We start from the raw sequence: 20401 nt of genomic DNA on the forward strand, positions 1-20401 counted from the left end.
CACCGTGCCCCCAAAACATGTATCTTAAAATACCAAATGTAATTTTTAAAAAAATGGCTTTTACTCGGTCCTGAAAAAAGGGTAAGAAAATCCCAGGAAAGAAGCAGTGTGTAGAAATACAAGCAGGCAGCACATCTTACACAAACATCCATGCCATTGTTAAAGTCACAGAGATGATGATGTTAAGCCTTGTGCTACTGCCATGTGATAGGTTGGTGAGATAACTACATGAATATGTTACTGTTCATATTAAAGTTTAAGGGAAGTGTAAGGTGAAAATTTAATCTGTGTTCACCTGACTTTCACTCATTTATGTTTGTCGAACATCTCATTCCAGATTTGTTCGCTGTGTGGTTGGGATGTTGGAGCTTGGCGGTCGGGATTAGTGATCATTCACCTACAAGAGCATTAGTGAGATCAGACACTGATGTTGAAGTGCGTCGTTGGGGATTAGTGATCATTCACCTACAAAAGCATTTGTGAGATCAGACACGGATGTTGGAGTGTGTCTGTGGGGATTAGTGATCATTCAGCTACAGGAGCATTAGTGAGATCAGACACTGGTGTTGGAGTGTGTCTGTGGGGATTAGTGATCATTCAGCTAAAGGAGCATTAGTGAGATCAGACACTGATGTTGGAGCGTGTTTGTTGGGATTAGTGATCATTCAGCTACAGGAGCATTAGTGAGATCAGACTCTGATGTTGGAGTGTGTCTGTGGGGATTAGTGATCATTCAGCTACAGGAGCATTAGTGAGATCAGACACTGATGTTGGAGTGTGTCTGTGGGGATTAGTGATCATTCAGCTACATGAGCATTAGTGAGATCAGACACTGATGTTGGAGCTTTGTGGCAACAGTTTGGAGAATAACCACATATGGGTATGATGACCAGGGGTGAACATAATTTAGGCTGTATAGTGTAACACCACCAAGAATGAAAATACCTCAAAGTTTCCCAGTAGGAGCAAGATCATTTGAGTAAACAATTTGTGTCAAGTTCGCTCTCAAAATGGAAGGGAAAAAGGTGATGATCATGTGTGCCCATGTGTATGATGTGGCTCTTTGTGGTAACACAGTAAAAATGTGGCTCTGTTGTGGCTCAGGTTCAGTTGTGCTTCCGCCTCCTTTTGGCAACATTACGCTGAAATAGAGCGTGCGGAGCTGCGTAATGTAATGCAATCTAGAAGCAGTGATTCGCCAAACCTCCCAGTCGCAATTTTATTATTTTTTTTTATTTAGTTTTTTTTTATTTATTTTGTAGTAACGAGTAACGAAGATGCTTAGTGGAAATATATCGGAGTAAAAGTATACATTTTATCTAGAAAATTTAGTGGAGTAAAAGTGAAAGTTGACAAATTTAAATAGCGAAGTAAAGTACAGATACGTGAAATTTCTACTTAAGTACGGTAACGAAGTATTTATACTTCGTTACATTACAACACTGGTCTGTGGGGATTAGTGATCATTCAGCTATAGGAGCATTTCTGAGATCAGACACTGATGTTGGGGTGCGTCTGTGGGGATTTAGTGATATTTTTGATAAGTTACTTCCCTTAAGAACATATTTAATGACATTATGCCTGAAAAGGTCATATCGTATGTTAATTTAAAAAAAATGTATAATATGACATATTTGGTCTTTGTGATCACATTGTTGAGACTCAAGATGGCATAGACAACCATCACTTTAGCTTAATTTCACTGGTTGTCTGGACCTTTCATAAGTTGAGACAACACCATGTAGCAACGGTTCATACCAGGGCCGTCAAGTGTCACCCATTTGGGTCTTTTGTCCCGCACTCCTGCCACACATTGTATTTCTCACACAGAATTTTTTTTTGACTATTTATCATATATTTAATATGCCGCAGCACCCAAAATGTATCAGTCCGCACCGCCGTCTCTATGGAACCGGTCAGGAATCAAGCGCGTCACCCCTGGAGCTCTTAGTCGAGCCTGACACTTATCAGCCAATCAAAAAAGAGGCTACACAATAGCCAATCAGAAAATAACACTATCTGGGTAAGATTTAACGCAACAACCAATGAAAAAAAACATTCATTAGAGAGGGTATTGTCGATGGTCGATTTGAACAAAACCTCAACACGAAACAGCTTGTCTCTGGACGGGACATTGTCCTCAATCATGACCCTAAAAATGTCTGGGCTTGTGCTGAACTGTTTTAAATGGGAGCAACATTACAAATGATAAAGGAGTCCAAAAAGGCAACAAACACTTACAATAAACACCAGTCATAATCTCTCTCTCTCTCTCACACACACACACACAAATTAATATATAGAAATTAAACAAATACTTTGTGTTTGGTTAAATTGCGGTCAGTGATCCTTACCAAACACAACAACTCCCCCATTATTTTATTTATTTATTTATTTATTTAACTGCAAATTTAAATAAATAAATTTAGTTTTTTTTTTTTTATTTTGTAGTAACGAGTAACGAAGATGCTTAGTGGAAATATATCGGAGTAAAAGTATACATTTTATCTAGAAAATTTAGTGGAGTAAAAGTGAAAGTTGACAAATTTAAATAGCGAAGTAAAGTACAGATACGTGAAATTTCTACTTAAGTACGGTAACGAAGTATTTATACTTCGTTACATTACAACACTGGTCTGTGGGGATTAGTGATCATTCAGCTATAGGAGCATTTCTGAGATCAGACACTGATGGTGGGGTGCGTCTGTGGGGATTTAGTGATATTTTTGATAAGTTACTTCCCTTAAGAACATATTTAATGACATTATGCCTGAAAAGGTCATATCGTATGTTAATTTAAAAAAAATGACCACCAGTTAGCTTGGCAGTGTAACACACAAGTTCAGCCTCAAAGTCAAACTTTGGTTTTTTTGGTTTATGTGAATTTAGTACATACTTATTTAATGTGGCAAAAGTATTGCGGGACAGGAATAAATAAAAGATTGAACAGTCTTTGGCACTTCAACTATCTAACTTTCACATTATGTTCATCTCAAATTTGTGATTTGCTTCCACCTGCAAATATTTAATAAACCAATACAATTTAAATGTTTAAATGAACATGTATAGTCACACCATTGTAGCAGTGTTGCATGCAGTAGGCTATAAGTTAAGTAGTGATTGTTTATTTGAAGTTTACTCAAGTGGAAGAATGTAACTAACACACTTACACCTACTAGCACTATGCATTATATTGTGAAAAAATAGATTATCTTAATATCAAAACCTTAAATTTTCTCTGGAATTAATAATAAATACATGTCTGACCTTTGGAACGACCAAAAAAAAAACTAGAAAATCGCGATTTATGGTGATTTTATTTCTTTGCCTACATTGACGCTGATGCATTAAGAGGAGGGGGTCCCCTGTACCAAGATGGCGGCTCAGTTGACGCATTCGTTCCAATGTACTGCCGTATACAAGGCGACATCTAGTGTATATATCTTTGGTAAACAATGCCTCTGTTCTGCGTCACCATTACTATTTGCTGCTCATCAGCAGATTCGTGTTTAGCGAACACGCTTTTCTCTATTTTGTTCGTTTATTTATTTTTTTAGCTCGGTTTAAAATATTAGGAACATCCTACTAAAAACGACACGCAAACGGTCTGTAACGGCAGTCAGACATTTTCTGCTCTATGACACGAGATCACGTTTTAAGCGTTTGTTACGAATCTGTCATTTAAAATCGTCAGGTTTTTTTTTGCCAGTTTGTTTTTTTGGCGCTTTGAGTGCTAAGCTCCAGTTGGTGAAGGTTTACATATGAAACTCTAATTATTTATTTTAACAAAAGTCATATTTTAACCTGTTTATAATCGGGTCGAGATGTTTTTTACTCAGTTTATAAAATGAACCTGGTGAATTTGTAAATAGAAGTGAACTCAATTCCACAAAAAAAAGTTAATTTCATTAAAACACTTTGAATTTTTTGTGTTTTTAAAGAAATGGATCGACCATCAAGGTCTGTAATGATCTTTTTGTCTTAGTTACACTTCTGTGAGGTGGGTGTACTTACTTTTGGCATCTCTGTGTGTTTATTTACTGATGTTTATTTATGTGTTTTGTCAGGAATAAGAAAACCATCAGTTATTCAGACTTCTTGGATGATGATGATGGTAAGGCGCTGATCTCGTCCACTCTGTTCTCTATTAATATAGCAGATGATGGAATATTTTGAGAAAAGAAAAAAAAAACTTTCATCTTTTCCAGAAAAGATGCAGAAACTTGTAGATTTGATGCTGAGACACAGTAAAGTGTGTTTTGTGTTGACTTTACTTAAACTAAATGTGAACTCTAGGAGATTTATCACTAATACAACAATTTTTCAAGCAATAAGGGTGGAATTCAGAAGTGCACTGTTTTCTCTTGTTATTACTAATAAGAGAAGTTTATGTGCACGACAGATGAGGATTTTGCCACGGTGAAAGTCCCTCCGAACAAAAAAGCCAGAGTTTCTGTTAAAGAATCTCAGCCAGAGAAAAGCAGGAAAAATGAACTCGTCGATTTACCAGCTAAAGCACGCAAAGAAAGGTATGTAAAGTCCTATATTAACCTAACGGTCTGACATATCACAGTGCACTTGGATGAAACTCTTTCCTGCGAATTAATAAATACTGCGAGTATAAAGTGGTGTATGTTTATTTGTTTGTTTATTTATTTATTTATTTTTAGAGTGTCTCTGGATGAAAAACTGTATGACAGACATCTAGAAGCTGCTCTGATTCTGTCTCATCTTGAGTCTGCAGAAAAGCTCAGAGAGCCACTTAGCAACCCTTTAAGTGTGTACCTGTATACATAACCATACTGATAAATGTTTTGATCGAGTAAAACGGTGCAATACTTTAATCTTTTTTCTTTTTTGGCATGAAGATGAAGAAGTAAAGCTCCAGGAAGATGCACCTCCAGTGCTGACACACTTCACTGTCGATGGCAGCTGCTTTGGTAGTACATGACTCTACTCTTACATTGGCTTTTGTAAATGTTTTTTCCACCACTAAACATTTCAAAAATGGTCTGTTTGAAGATGGGAATAAACCTTCAAGTCTGCCTTCTGAAGACGTGCCCCCTGTGCTGTCCAACTGTAGCGTGGATGTCACCAGCTTGGGTAAGTCACAGTTCTCATATTATAACATTACTGAAGGCTGCTTTATGTTCACTAGTTCTAGGAAATACGATCACCGATTGTGTAATGCACTCAACACTCACGGTTCACTTTATTAGGAACACCTCAGAAAGAGACTTTGTCTTTGAATGTTGAATTGAAATGAATTATGCTGCTGTATAACTTCAGGTTTAGATCACATCAGCAGTGAGCAGATGCCCTCGTCTGCTATATGCACTAAGAGAAAGTCCCAAAAAGTGACAGAGCAACAGAGTAAACAGAACGAAGAGGATGAAGACTACAGACCTCAGAACACACCAGGTACATCAATCCACTCAATTAGCTTTCCCGCCATGGTGATTGTCATTTAAAAAATAAATATGCCTGATTTAAAGCTGCTCTGTATGCTCCTGTATCTATCCAGAGAACGAGTCAGAGTTCAGTGACTTGGACGAGAGCGAGGATGAAGAGTACACCGTGAAGAGAAAACAAGATAAAAGGAAACTATCTAAGAAAGAGAAAAGGACATCTCCAAAATCTATTAAGAAAGAGAAGAAGCCAGTGAAAGTGGCTAAAACCAAACCACAGTCTAAAGGTTTGTACTTGGTTTCTCAACCCAATTCAGGGGTAGATAAATCAGTAGCTCATCACAAGCTAATGTTGGGTCTGTGCTGTTTGTGTGATATTTGTATTATAAGGGTCTTTTTACACCTGGTCACTTCATTATGTTTTCTCTGATCCGATAGCTGTCTGATTTGTTAAAACTGTTCCATTTACATTAGGCCACATAAATGCGTCTTGGCGAATCGGATATCAATCTGATCTTTCTACTTCCGCCCAAAATGCTAATATATTTTACCTCATTTCCGGGGTAATTGAAATGGAACACGCTTTGGTGTATGCGGTTGTTACATAAAACATTTACTGTTTGCTGCATTTTCGCTGGCGGCAGCAGTGCATTTTAAGACCCAAGGAGACACCTGGGTGAAAGATCGGAGCCAGCACTGGTGGGAAAACATTTGTTTCTGGCGCGATGCACGACTCGTGAGTCACCTGCGAGTGACGTACTTCCGTTTGGGAGGAGTATAGCGCTGACGTATGTGGCTTGAACAACCACATTCATTTACACCTGTCCAGTTTCATCTGAAATGCGTCCCAGACCACCTCCTGAAGTGGTTTGAGCGATCAGATTTATATCTGTCTCGAAAACGTTTCGGAGGGCATTTAGACCTGGTCTTTTTACGATCGGATAGCTATCGGATCACAGAAAACACATGAAGTGACCAGGTGTAAAAAGCCCCTAAGTCAATGCTCTTAGTTCCAGTAAACCGAAATGCAACAGCATACATTGTCTGTGCTTCCAACTGCGTAGAAACAGTTTGAGAATGGAGCAAAAGCGAATAAATATACTCAGAATAGAACCAATAATTGACTTGCATTGATTTGACTTTTTTGTATTTCACTTCTCAGTCAAAAACTCTTCAGGACTGAGTAGTCCAGAAGTCAGAAGTCCATCTGCTGCACAGCCTCTCTCTGCACTAAACAGAAGTCCCAGCACTCCTCCTGTCAATAAATCTGCTCTCCAATCCAGTCCTGCTGGAGGCAGAGTGCCAAAGTGGACTCCTCCTGGTAAGGCGTGTAGTATTTTCTTCTTCTTTTGTAGAATTCACTTCTTTAAAGTGAATGATGTGGAGTTGATAAAATTCATGTACACATCAGTTGATCAGATTTAATTCAGAAACGTTTGTAAGGACTAGAATATTGATACTGAATATAAATTCTGATATATCGGAGACCATAAACAATCTGATTTTTCTTTTTTTTTTCACTGGATGTTATCAGGCTTGGTAGGAAGGAGCCCTAGTTCATGTCAGAGTCCTCCCCTGAAGTCTCCTGGTCTGGGTCTGCGATTAGGACTGTCCCGCCTGGCTCGAGTTAAACCCCTGCATCCCAATTCTGTTGCACATTAGATGCTTTTTGTCAAAAAAAAAAAAATCATTATTTTGAATAGAATCTGTACTGCTAATGAGTGAGTCTTCACTTTTTTATTGAAAATCATTCAATCGACATATTGTCGTTTTATGTGTCTTTGTGTATTTGTCTTTATGGTGTGAAAATTAAAGGTGTAAATTAAATTCTTGTCATCGTTCGAACAAGGTCTCCAAACCCGGGGTTTTGCACAGAAATAGGGCGGTTCAGACGTGTGGCACAGACTGACAGATTGAACGAAACTGTAATGTATTTCATTTTATTATCTTGGTTATACAAATTCAGTAAACTGTTCTGTTTTTTTTAAATGTGTTGTTATTATTATTATGCTGAGACAAATTTCTTATCCACCAAACTCAACAGTAAACAATTATGAAATATTTTATTTAATTTTGTTTTAATACTTTAAAAACATCAATTTATTTTTAAAACATTTTGTTCACTGAAGAGCAAAAAGCAATCATTTAAAACAAAAATTTAAGATTAAGTACAAAATCCTGCAAAATCATTTAACATAAAATCAGCTGCTTCCAGTCACTTTGTAAACAGTTTCATGTATTTGTTTATTTAAAAAAATCATGAAATCATTGTTTTATTTATTCAAATGGGTAAAAGATTTCTGTAGAAGTATTTCAAACATCTTTGGCTAAAAAATATTTTTCTATGTGAAATTATTATTCAAGTGTTCTTTCTTCTCCCTGTGGTGAATTCTCTGCTATAAATTTGTTCCACTTTTGTTGCCATGAAGCCATGGCCTTTTCCTTAAGCACCGGTGGCAAGGAACTGTACCTGTACACAAACAAAAAGTCAGTCAAAAATTTACTTCAAAGATATGAAATATCTTTAATAAAAATTCTAAACACAAAAACTTTCCACCTGATTGAATTCATTGCCAACTCCTTCAGCGTTCCTACATTGGCACTCAGACCTCCGATTCCTACAAAGACTTCGTAGAAATCATAGGTGAGTCCGTCAGTGCCGAACAAGGTGGGATCATCAGAGCTCACCACCATTGGATGTCCCTCTGACATTAACACTGCAGCAGGGTGATTTCTCATATCTGAGACCAGCTTCAGCACCTACAATTTGGTATAAATCCATCGACATTAGTGAAAAAAAGACACGTAGTTATATATACTACATATCCAAAAGCATGACCATCACACACACATGGGCTTGTTGAAAATCTCATTCCAGATTTATTCCCCGTGTTTGCTGTTATAACATGCTCTGTTCTGTGAAGTCTTTCCGTTAGATGTCGTAGCGTGTCTGTGGGGATTAGTGATCATTCAGCTACAGGAGCATTAGTGAGATCAGACACTGATGTTGGAGTGCGTCTGTGGGGATTAGTGATCATTCAGCTACAAGAACATTATTGAGATCAGACACTGGTGTTGGAATGTGTCTGTGGGGATTAGTGATCATTCAGCTACAGGAACATTAGTGAGATCAGACACTGGTGTTGGAGTGTGTCTGTGGGGATTAGTGATCATTCAGCTACAGGAGTATTAGTGAGATCAGACACTGATGTTGGAGTGTGTCTTTGGGGATTAGTGATCATTCAGCTACAGGAGCATTAGTGAGATCAGACACTGATGTTGGAGTGCGTCTGTGGGGATTAGTGATCATTCAGCTACAGGAGCATTAGTGAGATCAGACACTGATGTTGGAGTGTGTCTGTGGGGATTAGTGATCATTCAGCTACAAGAACATTAGTGAGATCAGACACTGGTGTTGGAGTGTGTCTGTGGGGATTAGTGATCATTCAGCTACTGGAGCATTAGTGAGATCAGACACTGATGTTGTAGTGTGTCTGTGGGGATTAGTGATCATTCAGCTACAGGAGCATTAGTGAGATCAGACACTGATGTTGGAGTGCGTCTGTGGGGATTAGTGATCATTCAGCTACAAGAACATTAGTGAGATCAGACACTGATGTTGGAGTGTGTCTGTGGGGATTAGTGATCATTCAGCTACAAGAACATTAGTGAGATCAGACACTGATGTTGGAGTGCGTCTGTGGGGATTAGTGATCATTCAGCTACAAGAACATTAGTGAGATCAGACACTGATGTTGGAGTGTGTCTGTGGGGATTAGTGATCATTCAGCTACAGGAGCATTAGTGAGATCAGACACTGATGTTGGAGTGTGTCTGTGGGGATTAGTGATCATTCAGCTACAGGAGCATTAGTGAGATCAGACACTGATGTTGGAGTGTGTCTGTGGGGATTAGTGATCATTCAGCTACAGGAGCATTAGTGAGATCAGACACTGATGTTGGAGCTTTGTGGCAACAGTTTGGAGAATAACCACATATGGGTATGATGACCAGGGGTGAACATAATTTAGGCTGTATAGTGTAACACCACCAAGAATCCTAAAATAAGCATCTTAAAAAGGCTGTTAAAGTCAAACTTTTCTAAAGTCTCAGATTTCAAAAAACTTTGCTACGTAAAACTGGAAATTATATCAAATCATTCATTCATGAATGTTTTTCTCCATACAGAATCATGACACTTTTCTATGTTTGTATTTTGTGGATAAATTAAACAAAGCACCACAAAAAACGATCAGCACTTGTATTTAGTTAATAGCTACAGAGATATTTTATGATTGATTCCATGTTGCAGATGCTATACCTGATTGGATATAGGACATACTTCCACTGGCACTCCCATTTTCCTGGACAGCTCTTTCGCCAGGGGATGATGTGCCAGGGCAAAACCATGCCCAATACGTGTAGTGTTAAATAACAGAGCGTCCAGAATGTTCCTGTCAACATCTGTGCTGTACAAGTCTATAAAGACATATAAACACACACAATATAAACAGCATAATATATTTAATTCATCCATATAAGAATTTGTTCCACAATTATTATGCTATAACTATTACAGGTTATATCAAAATTTATCGTTAGTTACTTCTGCTTTTTGGAGTGTGTGTTGCTCATAGCAACCAACAGCCGTCATGATTAAATTATTAATATAAGGAAGTCATTTCATTCATTCATTCATCTTCTACCGCTTATCCGAACTACCTCGGGTCACGGGGAGCCTGTGCCTATCTCAGGTGTCATCGGGCATCAAGGCAGGATTCACCCTGGACGGAGTGCCAACCCATCACAGGGCACACACACACTCATTCACTCACGCAATCACACACTAGGGACAATTTTTCCAGAGATGCCAATCAACAAATAGGTTCCAATTTTGAGACTTTACTTAAACTAAATGTGAACTCTAGGAGATTTATCACCAATACAACAAGTTTTCAAGCAATAAGGGTGGATTTCAGAAGGTCTTTAGGTGACACTATCTTTATACCCCAAATAAAAAGCTCTTTGTTATTATTATTATTATTAATATTATTGATTATTATTTTGCAGGGGAAACCATTCTTTGCATTTTTTGACCACGCCACTGATTTCAGAGACAGTAATGGAGAGAGCAGGTTGTGTATAAATGTAGTGTATAATTGAACGAAGATTTCTGATGAGATTTATCAGGTGTGATCTCACCATACTTCTATTTTCCCCAAAATGCCATCTCTTTAAATGACATTGAGGATGTGTATCGTGTTATGTAAATGTAACGTATTGTAATCTACAGATTGCAGTATAAACCAGTTACAGGTGCCTTCGTATCAGCTAAAGCACTGACTGTATTAGACGTTTTGTCATTTTCTTGCTGCACATCTATTTCAATATGAGCTCTGACATAACAGCCAGCTTAAGATCTCATGTATCAGCCAGCTTAAGATCTCACACGGTCATTTATACTGAAATACAGGAATATATGGCACGCACACAGAGCTGTAGGATCTTGACTGAGAGTGTGTGGACAGGAATAAAAACGCTACGGCAGATTACATGGTGAGTCTGTAAACTGTTAAACCAATGGAAAACAGTAGTGTCAATGCTTTAGATTCAACAAATGTGTAAGATGAAAAAACTGAACTGAAATAAGACTGGAGGACATGCATCCTTTATTTTTATTTTATTTATTTTTACATTTTTTAATTTTTTTTTGCCCCTGGCCCGAAAGCCTGTGTCTGCCCCATATACTATACATAGCAAAAAAAAAAAGTATGGTTAGCTATGCTATTTACACTATTTTTTTAATCTGGAGTAAACCTACAAGTCGCTTCTTAGTACCAATTCTCTACAGTGGTTTCAGATGAAGTTAATCAGGTTATAACTTATGCAAAAGATATAAATCACAAAGGTGACCCTTTACCCAACCTAATTATTCTCCATTTACTCACATATTTAGCTTTTTTTTGTTGTTGTTTTTTTCTGGAGAATGTTACAAGGTAATTGAAAAGCAAATCTGAAAAATGTCTCCCCTTGTAAACATCTAAAAGAAAGATATAATAACTGTATGAATGTTACGTGTTGACGGTAAACTTACCAGTCTCGCCTGCATGGAAGAAATAGGAAAGTTTGGCTTTAACCTGAGTTGGGACTGATAAAGCATCCCGATAATACCATATAGAATTTCCTCCATCCTCACGCCCAACCTACAGCAAGACACAATCCCAAGTATAGATCGTTAATTAAGAAACAAAAAAACGTGGTTTTGGCATAAAGTCATGTAAGAAATTTCACCAGATCAAAGCCAGCGATGATCTCTGGATAGTACTTTTGCATCTTTATGGTATCTTTTACTGCTTGTTTGATCATAGATAAGTTCTGTATCCTGTAAAAAGGAGCAAAAGAAAATTTTAAAACAGCAAAACATTCACAAGATATACAGACAAGTGACAATCGACATCAAACATAATCATCATATAACATCTCTATAAGGTTTCCACTACAATCTGACAAAAGAGCTCCAATGCAAAATTGGAGTGGTTCTACAGCACATGTCTATAGAGATGTACTGGACTGATACACACCATTATATAAATAATATTCCCTCTCTTTTTGTATCAGAAAAGTATACTTACCTATGGACAGATACAATTATTCTCATCCCAATGAAGTCTGGATGCTCCAACTTAAACTGCTCAGTTAGATTTTTGTAGGTTTGAATAGACCATACTCTGTCATGGAGAGTGCCATCAAGCTCATATGTCTGCAGCAGAAAATCAGTTATAAACCTAGCCTGGAGCTGAACATCTTTTCATATGACTTCTGTAAGAATCATACTCATTATTCACCAACCTGGGACAGACCTGTCCTCAGCTCCAGATACATGATATTGTCATTGTAGAGCTGCAGGAGGCCTTGATAGAGGTAATCTTTAAAAACAGGTGCATAGGTGATCAGCCCTGAGATTGAGGTAAATATTTGCTCAAACTGATTCCACACTTCGTCCTGGGTCGGGTAAGCCGCATCGGGATCCTCAGTGAAGAGCGTGAGGTTCCGCATCAAACTAAGCATGAAATGTGTAAAAGAGGAAATTGATCTCAGTCAGCAATCTAAATCTCTTGTGTTCTTTGTGTGTCTTGGCTTTGGGGTAGGAAACAAATCAGTCCAAACCATGTGGTAAAATGTGTTATGGCATGATGAGATCATACTAGAACATTTTGGATTTTATTTTAAAAGATATGTTTGGTGCCAAAACTATACAATTTATCATCCAAAGAATGATCCCATGGTGAAGCTTCTCATCATGCTATTTATTTGCTTCTCTTCAGCTGGTACTGGTGCTATAGTCAAGTCATATATATCTCCTAATGTCAATGTCAATATACCCCAAAGAGGGCTGTGTACAGGAGATCCTCTCACAATCTGATATAACTGGAGCATTTTTGTTAGGACAAATGAAATAAAACAAATTATAATAATTTGTTTTATTTTATTTGTTTTTTTTAAATAAAAAATTTAATTTGTTTATTTTATTTCATCTAAACTGTAACACTCAAAAACACTGAGTGCTGCATTACAATCAAAATGTAATTGAATGAAGAATTAGTTATACTTAATTATAATTATACTATAATTAGGGTGTGTATACTTATGCATTCATTTTTATGCACTGACAAACACCCTGAAAACATAAGGGGGATCCATTGTGCAGTATATACAATGTTCTAGCTGATAAAATACAATAAAATACACCTTCTTCACTACCATCGATGATAGGACATGCATTATATTGTAGGACATTGTATTATATTCATAAGACCCAGAAGATTCTTAAAGTATTTAAGATTAGGAATGAACAGCTAGAATTACATTTTAGAGTCATATGGGCTTGTGTTTGTATTCATAATATAATGGACAAAGCTGCACTGATTCAACTCCCATAACTGTATCGTTAACAACTAAACCAGTTAGCAGTATCATATCAGACCAACACTCCTACCTTGCAACACATCACACCCTCCAGCAGGTCTTTATAAAAACTATCATCTCATCTTAAATAATAACGACATGCTACAGTAGATCACCTCTTGTCAAAAGCAGGTACGTCACTCATGGTGGCCCTCAGTTTCTCCAACAGGTTCCATTGAGAGCAGCCTAAACGTTGGAACGGCTGCCTTGCAGAGAATACAAACTGCACGTGACCCGTCCAAGTGAAACAAACATAGCAGTGAGGCCGATAGGTTACGTTCATCACGAGCCAGTCCACGCTTACCAGCGCAGAACTGTGGATGTGTAGGATTGCACCTTAAAGAAACAGAGAGTAGAACAATGTAATCATGTGATCTACTTCTCGGTTGTCAGGAACCCTCATTCTGGATCAGTAATCATTATAGATAGTATACAGTATATGAAACCAAAATGTAGACTTGATAGCGGTCCGTGTGAAATTTTAGATAAGGATTACGGAAAATATTTAATGAGGCGTGAAAGTACCTTTTGGCATTTTTTGTAAAAGTTTAAACACAGGACTTTTTTGGATGTAAGGCTTTGCTTTAAAGAAGTGCATAGCTGGAGGAAAATGTGAAGCCTTCATCTCTTGCTCTTTCAGTTTATGAAGTAAAGAGTCAAGACGAAGCTCTGCCGCACTGAGCGCCACTCTGCCACCGATCTGCCTGGAGGCTTCCTCCTGGAGTAATAGCTCTCTCTGATGAGGGTCTGGTAGACATTTGCTCTCTTTCACAGAGGCTGAGACCAGCATCATCAACAGAGCTGTAGTAGGGCATGATGTATAGCAAAATCTCTTCATGGTCTGTAAGGAAGAATGAGCAAGAGAGTCATTATTCGTTATGTCTGATTCACATTCTTAGTAAGGCAAAGAGGCCGTATTTAGCTCAGCATTTTCCAGTTCACACTTAATAGGTCATTTATTATTTGAATTCTGGGAATGAAGCGCTCTTGTTCAAATGCAGAGCCAAAAAAAACACTTTGCAAGTAAGCGACAACATGAAAGAAGATCCATGATACCATTGCCAGTGCTCGGCCTCTATATACACTGTAACCACACTTGATTTCTGTCTCACAATTGAAGAAAGAAAAAAAAAAAAAAAGTCATACAAAAATCTGAAATGAAACATGTAAATATATAAGAAGACTCTTACCTTAGAAATGAGTCTCTTCTACTAAATCTTTGTTCACTACTAAGCCATGGAGTGCTGCTTACCTTTAAGCGTGTGAACAAGAGACTAAACTTCCTACAGGACAGTCCATATTTCAAGACACTTCACTTCCCCCAAAGTCTATTGCAGTAGCACACTTAGTCAGCCGAATAAGGCTCTCCATTATTTCTGCCAAGTACACTGTCAATAGAGGAACAACAGGGCAAGTCATAAGATCCTGAAAGTGTCTGAGAACTTCCACAGTTGCACATTCTCAAGTTGAACATCCTCCATTCTGAGACACTGAACAACACATTTAAAGTCAACACCGGTCAATAGGTCACGGAATATTCTTTATTTCTTTCAGTTATTTCCACATTCATGTAATCTCAGTGTTCTGACAAAAATGTTTTTACGACATAACTTGTACAAGAACGTAAACTAAAATATAGAGGAATGTCTTAAATATTGGAGAATCTCCAGATAGCATTAAGACTTGTTTTGGAGTCACGACTGTAAGCATTCAGACACACATGTAAACATATGATCCTTAGAATCTAAAAATCAATCATACAGCAACAACGAATCACAAAATGCACCACGAACATGTACATACAATTCTTAAGTTAAATACTGCTTATACACATGAATTTAATCTTTTACATCTGAATAAAAATAAAGACAGAAGCAATGTGGGTTTGATCTATTCTGGACCCGAACGCTCCTTGGATCACACCCAGAGATGATTAGTCCATGAACTTGCGGTTCTGATTCACGCCAAACAGGACAACTCGGATTTCAGGCATCATCTGCGCAGAAAAGGTGAAGAAAAAACTGGGTTAGGATTCATTATCATGAGAATCAGAAGAATGTGACAATGATTCTATAGTTAGAAAAATGCAATTAATTTAAGTGGATTAAATCATCGAATTATACACAAAAATCTCTACATTGTTCTGCACTAAGCTGCATCTCTGGTCTATGATCTTCTTTGCCTTATTTTCCATCCATAAACCTTATGATCTTCTAAACTCAGAGTTCCATGTTCAGAGGAGGTACAAAGATGACTAACTCTTCTGTTGCTGCTCTATGATGGTGGAACAGATTACAGTTGTTTATAAAAAGTCATGCCCTAAAACAGATTTGATTCATTCGTCAAGGCATTCGAGTCATAAGAATCAATTTAATCCATTTAATTACTTGTCTGTGTTTTTTATTTTATTCTGTCTATCTTTGGCATTTTCTGTCTTTTCAACGGGCTATAGAAATAAAGCCAACTTAACAGTGACAAAAAATATTGTTGTTTGTTGTATATAGGCACAAAAACCTTCAGGTTTAGCTGGGAATTTTGAAAGCACTAGACAGTAGCATAGGTCTGAAATGTTAACACTGTTGCTCAGGTTTTGCCTTTAAGCTTTGGATTCATGCAGGAAAGCGATACAGAATTTCTATACTTAGATTCAGCCCTGATATCTCAAAGCATTAAGGTCTCCTGACTACTGAGGAATCATAGGACTATCATAGGAAATACTGGGATGGAATTTCTGGAAAGGATTTAATGACAACTTTGGAGTTTTGACAACATGATTTTCTGGGTATTTGAGTGGCGTGTCAATTTTGTCCATTTTTGTAATGATTACCCAAGTATTAAAAGAGTCCGTGACTTAAATAGCATGGACTACAGTTCTATCAAAATGTCTTCATAAAATGTTTGACTATTCATTATATACAGTATGCAAGCTTTCATCATTAATCTGCTAGGATTTTAAAGCTTCTCAATGCTACTGATTGTTGGTTGGATACCATGATATTGTGGCAGAACACCCTGTCCATGGTAGACTTTTAATCCGCCATACTCTACCTGCTGAGCCAGAAGGTCCAGCCTGCTCTCCAGAGTGTTTGACACTTTAATCTTGCCATCTGCATTATAGAGCTCAATCCCACCCGAGCTATAAAGAGAAAAAGAACAACAGTAGTTCAGTGCTTCAGGTTCCTGACTACAGAAATGACTTCTTCTAAACGGCGGATACACACATATCTGAAGGGAGGAAGTTGTCCTGGTCGATCCGCACTTCAAGATTGCACTTCACAGCTGCTTTGTAGATGGGGATGTTTTTCTGCACAGCAGCCTGACATTATATAGAAGGACATGCATCGAATCACAAGTTAATTCATTCATTCTTAATTACTCCATGGACAGATTCATACACTTCACAAATGTTGAAACTTACCTGCACCATGGCCAGGTCTTGCTTTCGGCAACGGATCACCACTTTGGGTTCAAGCAGCTGATAAAATCCCTGAGAAGCATCAAATATTTAGCGGTTAGCAAAGATAACAGGCCACCTTGTTCCTTTAGGTATAGTTCACACTACAGACTTACACAAGGTACTCCAATGTATACTGTATATATATGATTTAGAAGTGTAGTGTGTCTTAAATGGAACACTAAGGTTTTTGTACGAACAAGAAATAAAAGCTCTTTCACAGTTAATGCAAAAGGATAATGCACAGTAATGCGATGACACTTGTTTTAGTAGATTATCGTCGCTGTCAGACGGAATCCTCGTATCTCCAAAACCGTTATTTTTCAGGAAATTAAAAAAACGCCATACCTTATCTGCAATGCACAGGGTTTAGTCCGTGTTGCAGTGGATTGTCTTGCGCTAAATTCCTGTCCTCAGACAAGCACCAGAACTAGCGGGGGTCAAGATTTTTTTTTCTTTGAGCCCAGTGTTTTGAAGACATTTACCTCAGAAGACGTGTTGATTCGTTGCGACTCTTCTTGAGGAGAAATATGCCGTGAAGCTCTCCCGCGGAGTGAGGAAGAGGTGGACAGTTGAAGTGTCCAATGGAGTTATGAGATTTGCGCTCAAGCTATTTTCAAGACTTTAGATTGGTTAATAACTTGTAAAAATAACAGACCCACGTGGGGACTGACCAATAGCATCGATATGTGAAAAAATATGAAATTGACCAAATTTGGACATACGAGGTTTCCGCCCGACAGCGACGATATGTAGAATGTTGAAAAATAAAATCACACAATGTGCTCTAATTTAAAAGACATTTGTAATGCATCTTGTTACTGGATTGCTGTTGGCCGTTGTGAATTTGTTTTCCCGTCATCAAGCGTCAGTACCTAATCCACTACCCTAGCCATGGCCATCTTCCCCTATGTAAGCAAAGCTGAGTGTTGAGTGCATGAAGTTTACAACATTCCCTCTTGTTTTTTTTTTCTTCCTCTGAATAATTTGCTTCATCCGGGTACTTGAGGTGTTCTTTTCTTGTTCAACACACTATTCACATTAAATAAGTATGCTAGTTGGGACACAGCTTTTGTCTCCATTCACATAAAAAGCACATCATAAAGACATTCTGGTACTTTCTTGATCCCATTAGGAGAGTTACAGTAGAAGTATATCTGTATTCTACACTTACATCAGTCTTAGTATTAAATGTTTGTTTGCATCGGTTTTTAAATATTCCTTTAGAAATTGCACAAACGAGGATGAGATTGTCCGTGCACAAATGATTACCTGTAGCACTAGTCCGTCCATCAGGGCTGAGTACCGAGCTGGATCTCTGGCTACATTAGCCAGCCTATTACGTGCATCGTTTATCATGTCCTATAATTAAAAAAAATAAAAAATTTAAGAATTCACATAAACACAAACAAACTAGCCAATTTCGAATCCAACTCGAGGACGTGTAACCAACCGTGATCATGTTATCACGAGCCTTCAGCACCTTCAATCTGGCCTGGTTCATCAAGTTGGACATTTGACTGTGGAACAAGAAATAGAGTGAAAACAGTACATTGAGAAGAAAGTACTTAATGACTCTAGATTTGAAGAGCCTTCTTTCTGCAAGACATGACTCACATTTTCTTCTGCTGCTCAATTTGTTTTTCCTTCTTTTCATAGTACTCCATGATCTTCAGCCTCTGAGTCTGCACCAGGCGACCCTTCTCGATGTTAAACTCTTCTTCTGCCTGCGGAGAAGGACTTACTCCAGTCAAGATGCGCCTTATAACTAAACTTGTTTAGGCTTAAAATTAGCGACTAGCAATTTGATCATGAATATTTTTTTAAAAACAGACTATAAAGAAATAAGTATAGTGATTAAAACATTTTAAAGTATATGAAACATTTTCAATACAAGCTATGTTTACCTTGGCATCAATTTCCTCTGCTTTTTCATTGGCCTCCTGCTCAATGAAAGCCATCATGTGCTTGATCTAGAGACAAAGAGAAAGAGAAAAACGAGAGATTAAGTGATGATAAAATCAATCAACTCAACTGGCTGGTGTGATGAATTGCCAAGTAACTGAATATAATCAACAAAGTATGAGCTACAGTGCATGCAGAGAGCCAGACATGTTTTAAACTGCTACACAATCACGTGCTGATGCTTGAATCTGACTGAGAAACTATATCGACCTGACTATATGCCAGGATTTCAGTCTCGAACATAGACATACAGAGAGAGAGAGTGTGTGTGTGTGTGTGTGTAGAATTCATTCATTATGATTTTTTTTTTTTTAGATAAACATGTTGAAGAGGGGGGGGGCACGGTGGCTTAGTGGTTAGCACGTTCGCCTCACACCTCCAGGGTTGGGGGTTCGATTCCCCCCTCCACCTTGTGTGTGTGGAGTTTGCATGTTCTCCCCGTGCCTCGGGGGTTTCCTCCGGGTACTCCGGTTTCGTCCCCCAGTCCAAAGACATGCATGGTAGGTTGATTGGCATCTCTGGAAAATTGTCCGTAGTGTGTGATTGCGTGAGTGAATGAGAGTGTGTGTGTGTGCCCTGTGATGGGTTGGCACTCCGTCCAGGGTGTATCCTGCCTTGATGCCCGATGACGCCTGAGATAGGCACAGGCTCCCCGTGACCCGAGGTAGTTCGGATAAGCGGTAGAAGATGAATGAATGAATGAATGAATGAATGTATGTATGTTGAAGAGGACTTGATGTGCGCACACACACTCTCACGCTCACGCACGCACGCGCACGCACGCACACTCGCTCTCTCGCTCGCTCGCTCACAGACACACTCACACACGCGTGCGCGCACACAAACACACACTAACACTCTCTCGCTCGCTCACGCGCACACAAACACACATTAACACTCTCTCGCTCGCTCACACACACACACACGCGCACGCGCGGGCACAATGGCGGTGTCCTTCCCTATAACGGTTTTGAAGGTTATATCTGCACACCCGGTGTATTAAATTTTAAGATAAACCACTATACAGCTCATTCAATTTATTCAACGTCATAATTAGTGCATTAACGGGAGGTTTAATGACGTAAAAACGTCATTCATCTCATCATCATCACCTGCTTCTGGACGTCCGCATCGCTGAGCGCCATGTCTGCTGTCTGCTGTCTGCTGTCTGTCTGCTGCACCACGAAGCTCCACTAAAACCACGTCTTGGTCTTTTATAAATGACACAGATCTATACAATCACACCGGAGAGAAACGTCTCTTAAAGCATCAGCTGATCCTCGGTCAACAATCACAGGCTTCACGTGACACGCACTTCCTCTTCTGAGGACCAATCAGGATTAAGTGCACGTGACCAAGTTAGTCAGTCAATCCAGATGACATGGTGTTCTTGTGTCCAGATATATTATCTTCTGTTTATGTACAGAAAAGGTCATTTCATGTATAGACCACCACCAATAATGGCCAAAAGTATATGGACACCTGACCTTTACACTAATATATACCATGCACAGTAACACAGTTTCTGATGTTGGAGTGTGTCTGTGGGGATTAGTGATCATTCAGCTACAGGAGCATTAGTGAGATCAGACACTGATGTTGGAGTGTG

At 38.5% G+C, this 20401-nt stretch overlaps 3 protein-coding genes across 3 annotated transcripts; 1 reads left to right on the forward strand and 2 right to left on the reverse strand.

Annotated features, from left to right (window-relative positions):
- The first annotated feature begins 3694 nt into the window (after window positions 1–3694).
- On the forward strand, window positions 3695–7390 carry rad51ap1 (RAD51 associated protein 1). Its single transcript, XM_060889870.1, has 10 exons — window positions 3695–3960; window positions 4068–4114; window positions 4403–4529; window positions 4671–4777; window positions 4869–4940; window positions 5023–5103; window positions 5290–5421; window positions 5525–5695; window positions 6571–6729; window positions 6943–7390. The coding sequence occupies exons 1-10, from the start codon at window positions 3944–3946 to the stop codon at window positions 7068–7070; spliced, it is 1041 nt and encodes a 346-aa protein (XP_060745853.1). The 5' UTR covers window positions 3695–3943; the 3' UTR covers window positions 7071–7390.
- A 354-nt stretch (window positions 7391–7744) lies between these two features.
- ada2b (adenosine deaminase 2b) lies at window positions 7745–14669 on the reverse strand. Its single transcript, XM_060889852.1, has 10 exons — window positions 14564–14669; window positions 13899–14214; window positions 13490–13709; window positions 12258–12468; window positions 12041–12168; window positions 11700–11790; window positions 11503–11611; window positions 9730–9887; window positions 7966–8168; window positions 7745–7878 (listed from the first exon to the last, which is right to left on the reverse strand). Exons 2-10 carry the CDS (start codon window positions 14209–14211, stop codon window positions 7764–7766), a joined length of 1548 nt encoding a protein of 515 aa, XP_060745835.1. The 5' UTR covers window positions 14212–14214; window positions 14564–14669; the 3' UTR covers window positions 7745–7763.
- Window positions 14670–14892: 223 nt separating this feature from the next.
- On the reverse strand, window positions 14893–20099 carry atp6v1e1b (ATPase H+ transporting V1 subunit E1b). The gene is made up of 9 exons (XM_060889888.1): window positions 19905–20099; window positions 18735–18800; window positions 18445–18554; window positions 18281–18347; window positions 18100–18189; window positions 16792–16860; window positions 16595–16689; window positions 16422–16509; window positions 14893–15369 (listed from the first exon to the last, which is right to left on the reverse strand). The coding sequence occupies exons 1-9, from the start codon at window positions 19935–19937 to the stop codon at window positions 15307–15309; spliced, it is 681 nt and encodes a 226-aa protein (XP_060745871.1). The 5' UTR covers window positions 19938–20099; the 3' UTR covers window positions 14893–15306.
- Between the last annotated feature and the right edge of the window lie 302 nt (window positions 20100–20401).

The sequence above is a fragment of the Tachysurus vachellii genome, chromosome 16 (genome assembly GCF_030014155.1).
Source record: "Tachysurus vachellii isolate PV-2020 chromosome 16, HZAU_Pvac_v1, whole genome shotgun sequence".
Classification (NCBI taxonomy): Eukaryota; Metazoa; Chordata; class Actinopteri; order Siluriformes; family Bagridae; genus Tachysurus; species Tachysurus vachellii.

Excerpts from the sequence above, each read along its gene's own strand:
- rad51ap1 (XM_060889870.1), top strand. Across the intron at positions 4,778-4,868 it reads GCCACTTAGCAACCCTTTAA|ATGAAGAAGTAAAGCTCCAG; the intron begins GTGTGTACCTGT and ends TTTGGCATGAAG. Across the intron at positions 4,941-5,022 it reads TGTCGATGGCAGCTGCTTTG|ATGGGAATAAACCTTCAAGT; the intron begins GTAGTACATGAC and ends GTCTGTTTGAAG.
- ada2b (XM_060889852.1), bottom strand. The coding sequence starts at position 14,211 with ATGAAGAGATTTTGCTATACATCATGCCCTACTACAGCTCTGTTGATG. Across the intron at positions 11,612-11,699 it reads TCATCGCTGGCTTTGATCTG|GTTGGGCGTGAGGATGGAGG; the intron begins GTGAAATTTCTT and ends GTCTTGCTGTAG. Across the intron at positions 9,888-11,502 it reads CTTCCATGCAGGCGAGACTG|ACTTGTACAGCACAGATGTT; the intron begins GTAAGTTTACCG and ends ATGTCTTTATAG.
- atp6v1e1b (XM_060889888.1), bottom strand. The coding sequence starts at position 19,937 with ATGGCGCTCAGCGATGCGGACGTCCAGAAGCAG. Across the intron at positions 18,555-18,734 it reads CAGAGGAAATTGATGCCAAG|GCAGAAGAAGAGTTTAACAT; the intron begins GTAAACATAGCT and ends CCTTCTCCGCAG. Across the intron at positions 15,370-16,421 it reads TGGACCTTCTGGCTCAGCAG|ATGATGCCTGAAATCCGAGT; the intron begins GTAGAGTATGGC and ends TTTTCTGCGCAG.